At 36.8% G+C, this 12,770-nt stretch overlaps 1 protein-coding gene across 3 annotated transcripts in view; it reads left to right on the top strand.

The window, feature by feature from the left end:
• The window catches only part of C2CD6 (C2 calcium dependent domain containing 6), a 177,399-nt gene that overhangs the window by 14,129 nt on the left and 150,500 nt on the right, over positions 1-12,770 (top strand). For all 3 annotated transcript variants that reach the window (XM_025404809.1, XM_025404808.1, XM_025404807.1), the window contains exon 4: positions 1,273-1,418. In XM_025404809.1, coding sequence (XP_025260594.1) covers positions 1,273-1,418 — 146 coding nt within the window. The remainder of the gene's footprint in view (positions 1-1,272; positions 1,419-12,770) is intronic.

The raw sequence follows: 12,770 nt of genomic DNA, 5'->3' as shown, positions 1-12,770 counted from the left end.
TTTTGTGCCTGAGGTGAGTGCCTTTTTGGCTTACTAGTCCCAACCCTAGTCACGTTCCATTACATTTTATTGGTTAATGTAATCATAGAGCCAGCCCAGATTTAGTGGCAGGGGAAATAAAGTCCACTTTTTCATGTGGGAGTAACAAAAGCTTTTCAGTCATCTGTATTCACCTCAATCACCATATAAGTGAAAGGAAAAATATATATCTTCTTGTATGATAATGTTAATTTATTTGTAAGTAATGTGTGCTTCCTTTAAACATTTTTAAAAGGATTTATTTTATATTGGTGCTTTTAAATAAGCTGCGTGCTTATTTTTAGATTTATCACAGCATAAAACTAGCCTCATTATGGAGATTTGATGTTTCTTTTTTATATAAAGATAATTTTGGAAAATAATTCTGTATAAAGAGATTTTTGAAGATAGTTAAATCGTGAAACAAAATTGTTTTACTCTGTAGCATTCTATGAAAGATACAATACAGTCCAATATAATATAAATGAACTATATTCTTAAGTGAATTAGGGTAGAACACTTTTTGTCTCAAAATTAAAAATAAGTTATTCTGATATATTTTAAAATATTTTGAATTTCTACATAATTATCCTTAGGAAATATTTCAACTATATATTGCATAGTCACCTTGAAATTAATATATAGAAAAACTTGCAAAGAAATTTTGCTGGAAATGTGAGGTTAAAAATATAAGGGATGTAGCTGGGCGCAGTGGCTCAAGCCTGTAATCCCAGCACTTTGGGAGGCTGAGACGGGCGGATCACGAGGTCAGGAGATCGAGACCATCCTGGCTAACACGGTGAAACCCCGTCTCTACTAAAAAAATACAAAAAACTAGCCGGGCGAGGTGGTGGGTGCCTGTAGTCCCAGCTACTGGGGAGGCTGAGGCAGGAGAATGGCGTGAACCCGGGAGGCGGAGCTTGCAGTGAGCTGAGATCCGGCCACTGCACTCCAGCCTGGGCGACAGAGCGAGACTCCATCTCAAAAAAAAAAAAAAAAAAAAAAAAAATATATATATATATATATATATATATATATATATATGGGATGTAAGGAAGAATCAACCTTCTTTTACTTATATTGTGTCCACCAGTGATGGGCAAAAATACTATTCTAGAAGACTTTCTTTCTATTGTTTAATGCTACATAATTGATTCTTAGGTTTTGGTCTGAATCATTTAATGTATTAATTTTATAATGTATTATTGTTCAATTACAACAAAACTTATTTCCTAAACATCATTCTATTTGCAGTCAGTTTACAACATTATGCTAATTTATTTATTCGCATCTCTATAAACAAAGCTGTGAAATGTACAAAAATGTGTAGCTTACTATCCAAAGACAGTGAGAGGAACACTGTAATTAAGTTCGATGAAGTGAAGTATTTTTCTGTACAGGTAATGTTAATATCTCTTCTAGATATTAGAATGGCTCCTTATAGTTCCAAATATTCTACCCTAATTCTGTCTTTTTATAAAAATGAGTAGAAAAGAAACAAAAGCAGTGAGTGCCTTTTTATTTGGTATCTTACAGTATTCTATTTCTATACTGTGGGCTATAGTGGTGTTTTAAAAAAAAAAATAAACAATTTACTGCAAAATGCATAATCTTAGTAGATTTCTTTCCTGGGATGTTACTGTCTGTGGTTTCAAGTATTCATTATGCATGTATTTATCTCTATCTTGCTCTTCTCTTCCCATCTACTGTCTTCCACCTTAGAGTTTTTCCCATCTCCTTTCCCATTCCTTTTCTTCTATCCTGTTCTGTTCCCCTTTGTCTCTCTCTAAGTATTGCTGCATGGATTAACTTAGTCTTTATTACAACCCAAACACACACACACACATATACACACACACACACACACACTCTCTCTCTCTCTCTCATTCTTATTTTATGGATGAAGAAACTGAGGCACTCTGTGGTTAAGGACCTTTCTTAGGTCATGGAGCTGGTAAGTGGTAAGTGGTTGAGCTGGGAGTGTGGGCACTCTGGTTTCAGACCACACTTCATTAAACTGCCTCACACGCCAGCTCTTACTATGTTTCTGCTTACAGTTAGGCTTATTAGAATCTTAAATGTATCTTAAAACTTAAAAAAAAAAAAATGGCTAGGCTCAGTGACTCACGCCTGCAATCCCAGCACTTTGGGAGGCTGAGGCGGGCAGATTACTTGATGTCAGGAGTTTGAGACCAGCCTGACCAACATGGTGAAACCCTGTCTCTACTAAAAATACAAAAATTAGCCGGGCGTGGTGGTGCACACCAGTAATCTCAGCTACTTGGGAGGCTGAGGCGGGAGAATCACTTGAACCCAGGAGGCAGAGGTTGCAGTGAGCTGAGATTGTGCCACTGCACTTCAGCCTGGGCAACAAAGCTAGACTCCATCTCAAAAAAAAAAAAAAAAAAAAAAAGAATGACACTATTCCATACAGCTGCAGGATTCATTGATTTGTCCAATTATTTATTACATTAGTTGAATTTTAGGGGAATCCTAAAGCATTTTCTGTATGCTCTATATTATTTTTCAGACGTTATCTGTTTAAGCATTGAGTAGTGAAGACAGTTTTTTGGTTTTTTTTTTTAAACACTTTAAGTTCTAGGGTGCATGTGCACAACGTGCAGGTTTGTTACATAGGTATACATGTGTCATGTTGGCTTGCTGCACCCATCAACTCATCAGTTACATTAGGTATTTCTCCTAATGCTATCCCTTCCCCAGCCCCCCACCCCCTGACAGGCCCCGGTGTGTGATGTTCCCTGCCCTGTGTCCAAGTGTTCTCATTGTTCAGTTCCCACCTATGAGTGAGAACATGCAGTGTTTGGTTTTCTGTCCTTGTAATAGTTTGCTCAGAATGATGGTTTCCAGCTTTGTCCATGTCCCTGCAAAGGACAGGAACTCATCCTTTTTTATGGCTGCATAGTATTCCATGGTGTATATGTGCCACATTTTCTTAATCCAGTCTATCATTGATGGACATTTGGGTTGGTTCCAAGTCTTTGCTATTGTGAATAGTGCCGCAATAAACATACGTGTGCATGTGTCTTTATAGCAGCATGATTTATAATCCTTTGGGTATATACTCAGTAATGGGATCGCTAGGTTAAATGGTATTTCTAGTTCTGGAGCCTTGAGGAATTGCCACACTGTGAAGACAGTTTTTTAAGCATAGGGTTTTGTTTGTTTGTTTTTTTAAGGAAAAAAAAAAAAAACAAGGAATAGTTTTGCTCGAGGCAATACATACTGTTTGTTTTACTCTGCAAATAGTTTTCCTAAGCTTCACTGGCAAATTCTCAAGAATTTGGGGGATATATGTCCATTTAAATAAAATTTGAAACATTAATACTTGAAAATAATGTAAAGTATATAGTAAGGTGTTTATCTTCATTAGCATAGTCAAAATCTTTTTCCTGTATTTATTTAAATAGGTACTGTTAGTTTGAGCACATTAAAAGGACAGTTTTTTTTTTTTCTTTTTTTTTTTTTTTTTTGAGATGGAGTCTCGCTCCGTCGCCCAGGCTGGAGTGCAGTGGCCGGATCTCAGAAAAGGGCAGTTTTAATGGAACTCTAATAGAAAGCTTGAGAATGACTTGATAATTACACAGAAAATTGGACAAGCAAGCAAAGAAATAAAAAATCAAGATACATGTTAACTACAGGGAAATTGAAAAATGATAAAGGAAAGGAAATATAATTATTGTAATATATTGTTAAACTCTGAATGATAGTTATACATATAAACTAATACAAACACTAACAATCTAACAAAAATGTATGTTATAGAATATATTGGAGGAATGGCGAGAAGTATGAAAACTGTCGGGGGAGAATAGAGAGATAATATTTTTCTTCCACAATATGCAGTTAATACTTAGTATTTCAAACGAAAAAATCAATGAATAATATAAGCATGTTACTTAGAAACAGGAAGGCAAAATGTAGAGAAATTTATTTAGAAGTCGAAAAGGCAGCTTCTGAGGAGTGGAAATTAGGGGGTGGGTGGGGTGGAATTCTACTATTGTACCCAGGATTTAATTTACAGAAGTATGACTATATGAAAACATGGAGAGGTACTGTCATTGAAAAAAGAATTTGTTATATTCTCTGAGAGTAGGGGACATGAAACACCACTGAGGGACACAGGGGAAGTATCAGAATGGTCAGGAGGCAGAGGACAGGAGTGAGGGAAGAATCTAGGCCTTTTGGGGATTGCTGAGGGGAAGGTAAGGCAGGAAAACCGTTTAGGATTGGCTAGTTTGAATAATTTCAGGGGTCTTTGGGTTATAGAAATGGTCTCTAGTTTTCTAATACCTGGCCCTGGGATAATTTAGGGCAAAGGAAATGTGTGAGAATTAGATTAGTAGGTGGTTGGCTGGGCGCGGTGGCTCATGCCTGTAATCCCAGCACTTTGGGAGGCTGAGGAGAGCAGATCACTTAAGGTTAGGAGTTTGAGACCAGCCTGGCTAACATGGTGAAACCCATCTCTACCAAGAATACAAAACTTAGCTGGGTGTGGTGGCACATGCCTGTAATCCCAGCTACCTGGGAGGCTGAGACAAGAGAATCGCTTGAACCCGGGAGACAGAGTTTGCAGTGAGCTGAGATGGCGCTACTGCACTCCAGCCTGGGCAACAGAGTGAGACAAAAAAACAAAAACAAAAACAAACAAACAAAAAATGGTGGGTGGAGCTACAGTGTTGGGATTGGTTAGTTTGCAATTAAAAGATATGCTGTCTGCTAAGCCTTTGCTGTCTCTAGCACTCTAACACTGGGAGGGGAAGTCTCTCCCTCAACAAGCTTTTTAAGATGCCAGAATTTCATAACGTACAGAAGCTTTTTTTTTTCTCTTAAAACAAAATGTGATTGAGCATAGTGGCTCACACCTATAATCCCAGCATTTTGGGAGGCCAAAGCAGGAGGATTGCTTGAGGCCTGGAGTTCTAAACTGGTGAGACCCCATCTCTACAAAAGAAATATTAAAAAATTAACTGGGTGTGGTGGCATGTACCTGTAGTCCTAGTTAACTCCGGAGACTGAGGCAGAGAATGGCTTGCAACCAGTAGTTTGAGGCTGCAGTGAGCCATGATCCTATCACTGCACTCCAGCTTGAGAGTGAGACTCTGTCTCAAAAATAATCAAACCAAAACAAACAACAACAAAACAACAAAACAACAAAACCATGATTAATACAGGTGAGAGTAAAAAAAGTACTTTGTTTTAACCATTGTAGAAATTTTTGACTTTATATAGTATATAATTAGGATAAAATAAAATTACATTGCATACATTTTAGGACTTTAATTTGCTAAAATGTACAACATAGATCTAGGTTAAAAAATTTTAAATCCATACAAACTAAGAACTGAAAACACATGGGAAGTGGATTTAACTTATTGTTCCAGAAAGCTGCTGGGAAAGTGATATAAAAACTCACACTGAAGAATGAGCAGCAGCGAATTTCTGGTTCTGGCCATGCTGGAATATTTGGTATTGGATTCACTCGTCTGCTCTAAACAGCTATGAAACAGAAAAATACATGAAGAAACTATATCCTGGCATGGGACAATGGAAAGTGGAGGGAGGCACTTCTAAAGAGAAGGGACGCACAAGCGGAGAGCTCCACATTTAAGCAGCTTTTTATCTGGCAGCGATTCCTGCACAGCAAAGTGAAACCCAAGAAGAGTGTGGCAATCTTGGTGCGCGGAGGCAGCAGACGCCGAGCGGAGGCAGCAGACGCCGAGCGGAGGCAGCAGACGCCGAGCGGAGGCAGCAGACGCCGAGCGGAGGCAGCAGACGCCGAGCGGAGGCAGCAGACGCCGAGCGGAGGCAGCAGACGCCGAGCCGAGGCAGCAGACGCCGAGCCGAGGCAGNACCCCGAGCGGAGGCAGCAGACGCCGAGCCGAGGCAGCAGACGCCGAGCCGAGGCAGCAGACGCCGAGCCGAGGCAGCAGAGACGGCAGTTTAGTACCCCTACGGAGACTGGAATTTGTTGAGCGGGGTTCTAAAGACAAAGGAATAGCAGATAAAGAGTCCAGAAATCTATGTAGGTATTCTACTCAGGTTCTTGGCTGAAAATAAGTTGTGTGTGGACATGGTAAACCTCCAGGAGAAACTACAGAGAACAGACGCTGGAGGGCTGAGAACTGACCAGGAAATTCAGAAGGCCAAATTCAGAGTTCCTGGAGTTTGACTCAGCGAAAGCAGAGAGATCTCATTAAATAGTCCCAGAATTCAGTTGAGATCCCAGAAAGGCCAATTTAGGAGCAAGGACCATGTTCTACAGAAACTGCAAGAGACCCATCCTCTAACGAAGCCTTTATAGGACGAACATTATCTGCCAGGAATTGCCTTCCAAAAAAGAACACTTTTTAGAGGAAGATATTTTAAAAATCCAGAGTCTCTATCATTTATAATGTCCATTCATACAATAAAAAATTACCACTTACGGAGGGATAAAAGCAGTCAATAGAAGTAAACCCACAGATGACCCAGATGTTCAAATTAGAAACAAGAACTTTAAAATAACTGTCATAAACATATCAAAGTGGAAATGGTGTACAAAAGGTGGACAAAATGGGAATTCTGAAGACAGTGAAAATGGAAAAGAACCAAGTAAAAATTCTAGATCTTAAAATACGGTATTTGAAATGGATAGTTCATTGAAGGACTTAAAAGCATTCTGGAAACAGAGAAAGGATCTGTGAACTGAAAAACTGATCCATCAAAATCATTCAAATCGAAGCTGAGGAAAAAAAGATTGGAAAAATGTAAGAAACTGGTGGGATACTGTCACTCAATTTATAACATATAGTTGAGTCCCAGAGGAAGAGAAGAGGAAATACATTTTTTTAACTTTTAAGTTCTGGGGTACATGTGTAGGCTTGGTACATAGGTAAATTTGTGTCATGGGGGTTTGTTGTACAGATTATTTCATCACCAGATACTAAGCCTAGTACTCAGTTATTTTTCTGATCCTCTACTTCCTCCTACCTTCCACCTCTGATAGGCCTTGCTGTGTTTTGTTCCCCTCTGTGTCCATATGTTCTAATCATTTAGCTCCCACTTATAAGGGAGAACATGTAGTATTTGTTTTTCTGTTCCTATGTTTGTTTGCTAAGGATAATGGCCTCCAGCACCATCCATGCCCCTGGAATGGATAGGATCTCGTTATTTTTTATGGCTGCATAGTATTCCATGGTGTATATGTATTACATTTTCTTTATCCAGTCTATCACTGATGGACGTTCAGGTTGATTACATGTCTTTGCCCTTGTGAATGGTGCTGCAATGAGCATATGCATGCATGTGTTTTTGTAATAGAACAATTCATATTCTTTTGGGTATATACCCAGTAATGGGATTGCTGGGTCAAATGGTATTTTTGTTTTTAGGTCTTCGAGGAATCACCACAGTCTTCCACCACGGTTGAACTAATTTACACTCCCACCAACAGTGTATAAGCATTCCTTTTTCTCTGCAACCTCATCAGCATCTGTTATTTTTTTTGGGGGGGGGGGTTTAGTAATAGCCATTCTGACTGATGTGAGATGGTATCTCATTGTGGTTTTGATTTGCATTTCTCTAATGATCAATGATGCTGAGCTTTTTTTCACATAATTGTTGGCCATATGTGTGTCTTCTTTTGGAAAGTATCTGTTTATGTCCTTTGCCCGCTTTTTAATGGTGTTGTTTGTTTTTTTCTTGTAAATTTGTTTAAGTTCCTTATAGATGCTGGATATTAGACCTTTGTTAGATGCATACTTTGCAAAAATTTTCCCCCATTCTGTAGGTTGTCTGTTTACTCTGTTAATTGTTTTGCTGTGCAGAAGCTCTTCAGTTTAATTAGATCCCATTTGTCAATTTTTGCTTTTGTTGAGTTTGCTTTTGGTGTCTTCATCATGAAATCTTTGTCCCTGCCTCTGTCCTGATTGGTATTGCTTAGGTTGTCTTCCAGGGTTTTTATTTTATAGTTTTGGGTTTTACATTTAAGTATTTAATCCATCTTGAATGAATTTTTGTATATGGTATAAGGAAGAGGTCCAGTTTCAATCTTCTGCATATGGCTTGCCAGTTATCCCAGCACCATTTATTGAATATGGAATCCTTTCCCTATTGCTTGTTTTTGTCAGGTTTGTCAAAGATCAGATAGTTGTAGGTGTATGGTCTTACTTCTGGGTTCTCTGTCCTGTTCCTTTGGTCTATGTGTCTGTTTTTGTACCAGTACCGTGATGTTTTGGGTACGTAGCCCTGTATAGTATAGTTTGAAGTTGGGTAGTGTGATGCCTCTAGCTTTGTTATTTTTGCTTAGGATTGCTTTGGTTATTTGGGCTCTTTTTTGGTTCCACATGAATTTTAAAATAGTTTTCTCTAGTTCTTTGAAGAATCTCAAGGTGGTTTATTAAGAATAGCATTGAATCTATAAATTTCTTTGGGCAGTAATGGCCATTTTAATGATATTGATTCTTCCTAACTGTGAGCATGGAATGTTTTACCATTTGTTTGTGTCATTTCTGACTTCTTTGAGCAGTGGTTTGTAGTTCCTCTTGTAGAGATCTTTCACCTCTAGTTAGGTGTACTTCTAGGTATTTTATTCTTTTTATAGCAGTTGTGAATGGGAGTTCATTCCTGATTCAGTTCTTGACTTGTTGTTGGTGTATAGGAATGCTAGTGATTTTTGCACATTGATTTTTTGTCCTAGGACTTTGCTGAAGTTGTTTATCAGTTTAAGAAGCTTTTGGGCTGAGACTATGGGGTTTTCTAGATGTAGGATTATGTTGTCTGCAAACAGGGATAGTTTGACTTCCTCTGTTCCTATTGGGATGCCTTTTATTTCTTTCACTTGCCTGATTGCCCTGGCCAGGATTTCCAATACTATATTGACTAGAAGTGGTGAGAGAGAGCATCCTTTGTCTTGTGCCAGTTTTTAAGGGGAATAGGGAATTGGTTTGGATTTACATCCATTGTTTTTGAAGCACATCAGCTGAATAACGTTGAGGTTTATTTAAAAAGAAAAAATAGGGAAGCATTGCCCATTCAGTATGATATTGGCTGTGGGTTTCAATACCTCAATATCTTTCTTCTTATTCTGAGGTGTGGTCCTTCAATACCTAGTTTGTTGAGCGGTTTGACATGAATGGTATTGAATTTTATTCAGTAGCTGCATTATCTGCATCTATTGAGATAATCGTGGTTTTTGTCTTTAGTTCTGTTTATGTGATTAATCACATTTATTTATTTGTATATGTTGAGCCAACCTTGCATCCCAAGGATAAAGCCTACTTGATAGTGGTGGACAAGCTTTTTGATCCGCTGCTAAATTCAGTTTGCCAGTATTTTGTTGAGGATTTTTGCATCAATGTTCATCAAGAATATTGGCCTAAAGTTTTCTTTTTTGTTGAATCTCTGCCAAGTTTTCATCAGGGTGATGCTGGCCTCATAGAATGAGTTAGGGAGGCGTTCCTTCTCCTCAATTTTTGGAAATAGTTTCAGTAGGAATGGTACCAGCTCTTCTTTGTATATCTGGTAAAATTCAGCTATGAATTCTTCTGGTCTTGGGCTTTTTCTGGTTGGTAGGCTATTTATTATTGCTTCAATTTCAGAGCTTGTTATTGGTCTATTCAGGGATTCAGTTTCTTCCTGGTTCAGTCTTGGGAGGGTATATGTGACCAGGAATTTATCCATTTCTTGAAGATTTTCTAGCTTATTTGCGTAGTGGTGTTCATAATACTCTCCAATGGTTGTTCGTATTTCTGTGGGGTCAGTGGTAATATTCCCCCTTGTCATTTCTAATTGTGTTTATTTGAATCCAGGAGAGGAAATATTTAAAGAACTAATGACCTAAGTCTTCCCCAAATTGATTAAAAATCCATCCATAGATTCAAGAAACTCAGTGAACTTTAAGTGAATAAGTACAGAAATGATCACACATATGTACATCCCATTCAAACTGCTGAAAACCCAAGATAATGAGAAAATCTTAAAGGCAGACAGTGGGGGGGAAAAACACATTACATTCAGATGCACAACAATAAGAATATCAGCTAACTCTCCATCAAAAACAATGTAAGTCAGAGGACAAGAGAATGCCAGCTTTAGAATGCTGGGAGGCAGGGAAAGTTCAGCCTAGATTTCTATATTCAGTGAGAATATACTTCAAAAAGATGGTAAAAGAGAAAAGCTGAGAGAATTTGTATCTAGAAGACCTACATGGTAATAAATATCAAAAAAAGCTTCAGGTTGGAGACAAATGATCCCAGATAGAAGCCCAGATGCACAGGAAGGAAGAGCACTAGAAATGGTAAATATGTGGGTAAAAACACAAGACTATTAAAAAAATTTCTCCAAAAGACAATTGAGTCTTATTATTTAAAAACACAATAATGTCAAGGAATGATAGGAATTGTAGCATATGTAGAAGTGCAATACATGGCCAGAATAGCACAGAGAATGAGGAGGTGTAAACAGAATTATACTATTGGACATGGTGGCTTAATTTTAATTCAAGATACATTGTGATATGTGAAAGATCCATATTATAATCCCTAGAGCAACCACTAAAAGTTAAACAAAATTGTATTAGGAAGGAAGAAAGGAGAAGGAGAGGGAGGGAGGGAGTCAGGGAGAGGGAGGAAGATGAGTGTGGAAACTAAATTAGCATTAAATTTGAGAACTTAGAAAATGACAGTAAAACTTTAGGAAATCAAGAAGAAGAAATTATTAACAGAAAAGAAATAAATGAGTTATTTACAGCAATGTAGATGTTAAAGAAATGTAACAATACAAAAGCTAATAATAAAAGTAGCGCAGTAGGCACAATTCTGGTAAGTCTCATTAAGAAAATTATGCAAAATTTGGAATATAGGTATAAATATGAAGGCAGTTTAAAAAGTTAAAAAAGAGAATATCATATATAACTCTATGCCAAAAATTTGAAAATATAGATGAAATAGAATATTGTGTTAGAAAAATATAAATTACATTGTTTTAGTTGTATCTTTTGTAAACTGAATATAGATTTAAAACATCCAGTCTGACAGTCTTTGTATTTTATCTACATCTGTTAGTGTAGTAGTTAATATATGTAATGTTAATGTATGTAACGTTACTGTAGCGTCTGTCACATTTTATGTAATTATAATATATTTGAGTTTAAATTGGTTACCTTCTTTTGTGCTTTCTATTTATCCCAATTGAACCATGGATTCTTTTTTCTTTTTTTTTTAATACAAAGTAAATAACCTTTTATTATCATAGTATCCATTAATCTTAGAATAATGATTAGCTCAACACAAAATAGTGTCCTTCACAAAGAAATATTAGATAAAACTAATTAAGCTGTGCTTCTATTTGGCAAAAAAAGTTTTGCTATGACAGAATTTAAAAACAAAATAAGAAAGAAAAAAACATGTTTAAGCCTTGTTAAAAAAAAAAGATATTTGTCACCAAAGTAATACATTATTATGATATTTTGACATTATTTACTCGCATTCAATTTTATCTGATTGGTGTTGAGTTAATCATCAAACAAAAATATACTACTTAATAAAGCCAATTATATACAAGTAGGCTTTGAATAATTGAAAGGTGCAACATTTTAGAAAGTGTTGACTATACAGGTAGTTAAGGTAGATTTCTTGACTCTGTTTACCTGTTTTCAGGACCAGTAAATTATTCATAATGATAATTTAATGATTATAAAGTACATTTTGTCCACTTGTATAATGAATAAGGAAATAAATGTTGAAGTGTTATTTAAACACTCTTTTAATTCAACCATGTATTAAAAATTATGTAGGTTCTGCTGCTTCTCTGAACTAATTACCAGTGTCATCTCCATAATTATGTACCATATTCATTTCACAGAGCAACACTTAAAATGGAAATAACATAATTTATCATACCCGCTTCAATAAACTGTATAGTTGAAAATATGCATGAATGAATTTTAAGGTATATGAGCTCTTGAATCAGTGGTGTCACAAAATGTCTGGGAAGTAAACATGAATATTGTCATATTATTCTAACCTTGAGCTCATGACTTTGTGTACTCCTTTATGTAAATTCAAAACAGTAAAATAAACTTCATGCAAATTATTCTATTCTGAAATCTGTGATTATGTAGATAAAAACTCAGTTTAATTTTACCTTTTCAAGGAGATATTGATGTAAGCATTATGATCTGTATTTCAAGAAAAATGCTTGCTTTTTGATAAAACTTTGTAAAGCTTTTTTTTTTTTTTTATTATACTTTAAGTTCTAGGGTACATGTGCACAACGTGCAGGTTTGTTACATATGTATACATGTGCCATGTTGGTGTGCTGCACCCATTAACTCATCATTTACATTAGGTATATCTCCTAATGCTATCCCTCCCCCTACCCCATCCCCACAATAGGCCCCAGTGTGTGATGTTCCCCTTCCTGTGTCCAAGTGATCTCCTTGTTCAATTCCCACCTATGAGTGAGAACATGTGGTGTTTGGTTTTCTGTTCTTGCAATAGTTTGCTCAGAATGATGGTTTCTAGCTGCATCCATGTCCCTAGAAAGGACAGGAACTCATCCTTTTTTATGGCTGCATAGTATTCCATGGTGTATATGTGCCACATTTTCTTAATCCAGTCTGTCACTGATGGACATTTGGGTTGATTCCAAGTCTTTGCTATTGTGAATAGTGCCGCAATAAACATACGTGTGCATGTGTCTTTATAGCAGCATGATTTATAATCCTTTGGGTATATACCCAGTAATGGGAT

The sequence above is a fragment of the Theropithecus gelada genome, chromosome 12 (assembly GCF_003255815.1).
Source record: "Theropithecus gelada isolate Dixy chromosome 12, Tgel_1.0, whole genome shotgun sequence".
Lineage (NCBI taxonomy): Eukaryota > Metazoa > Chordata > Mammalia > Primates > Cercopithecidae > Theropithecus > Theropithecus gelada.
Note: the sequence above shows the minus strand (reverse complement) of the source record. Positions and strands in the feature narration are given on the sequence as shown.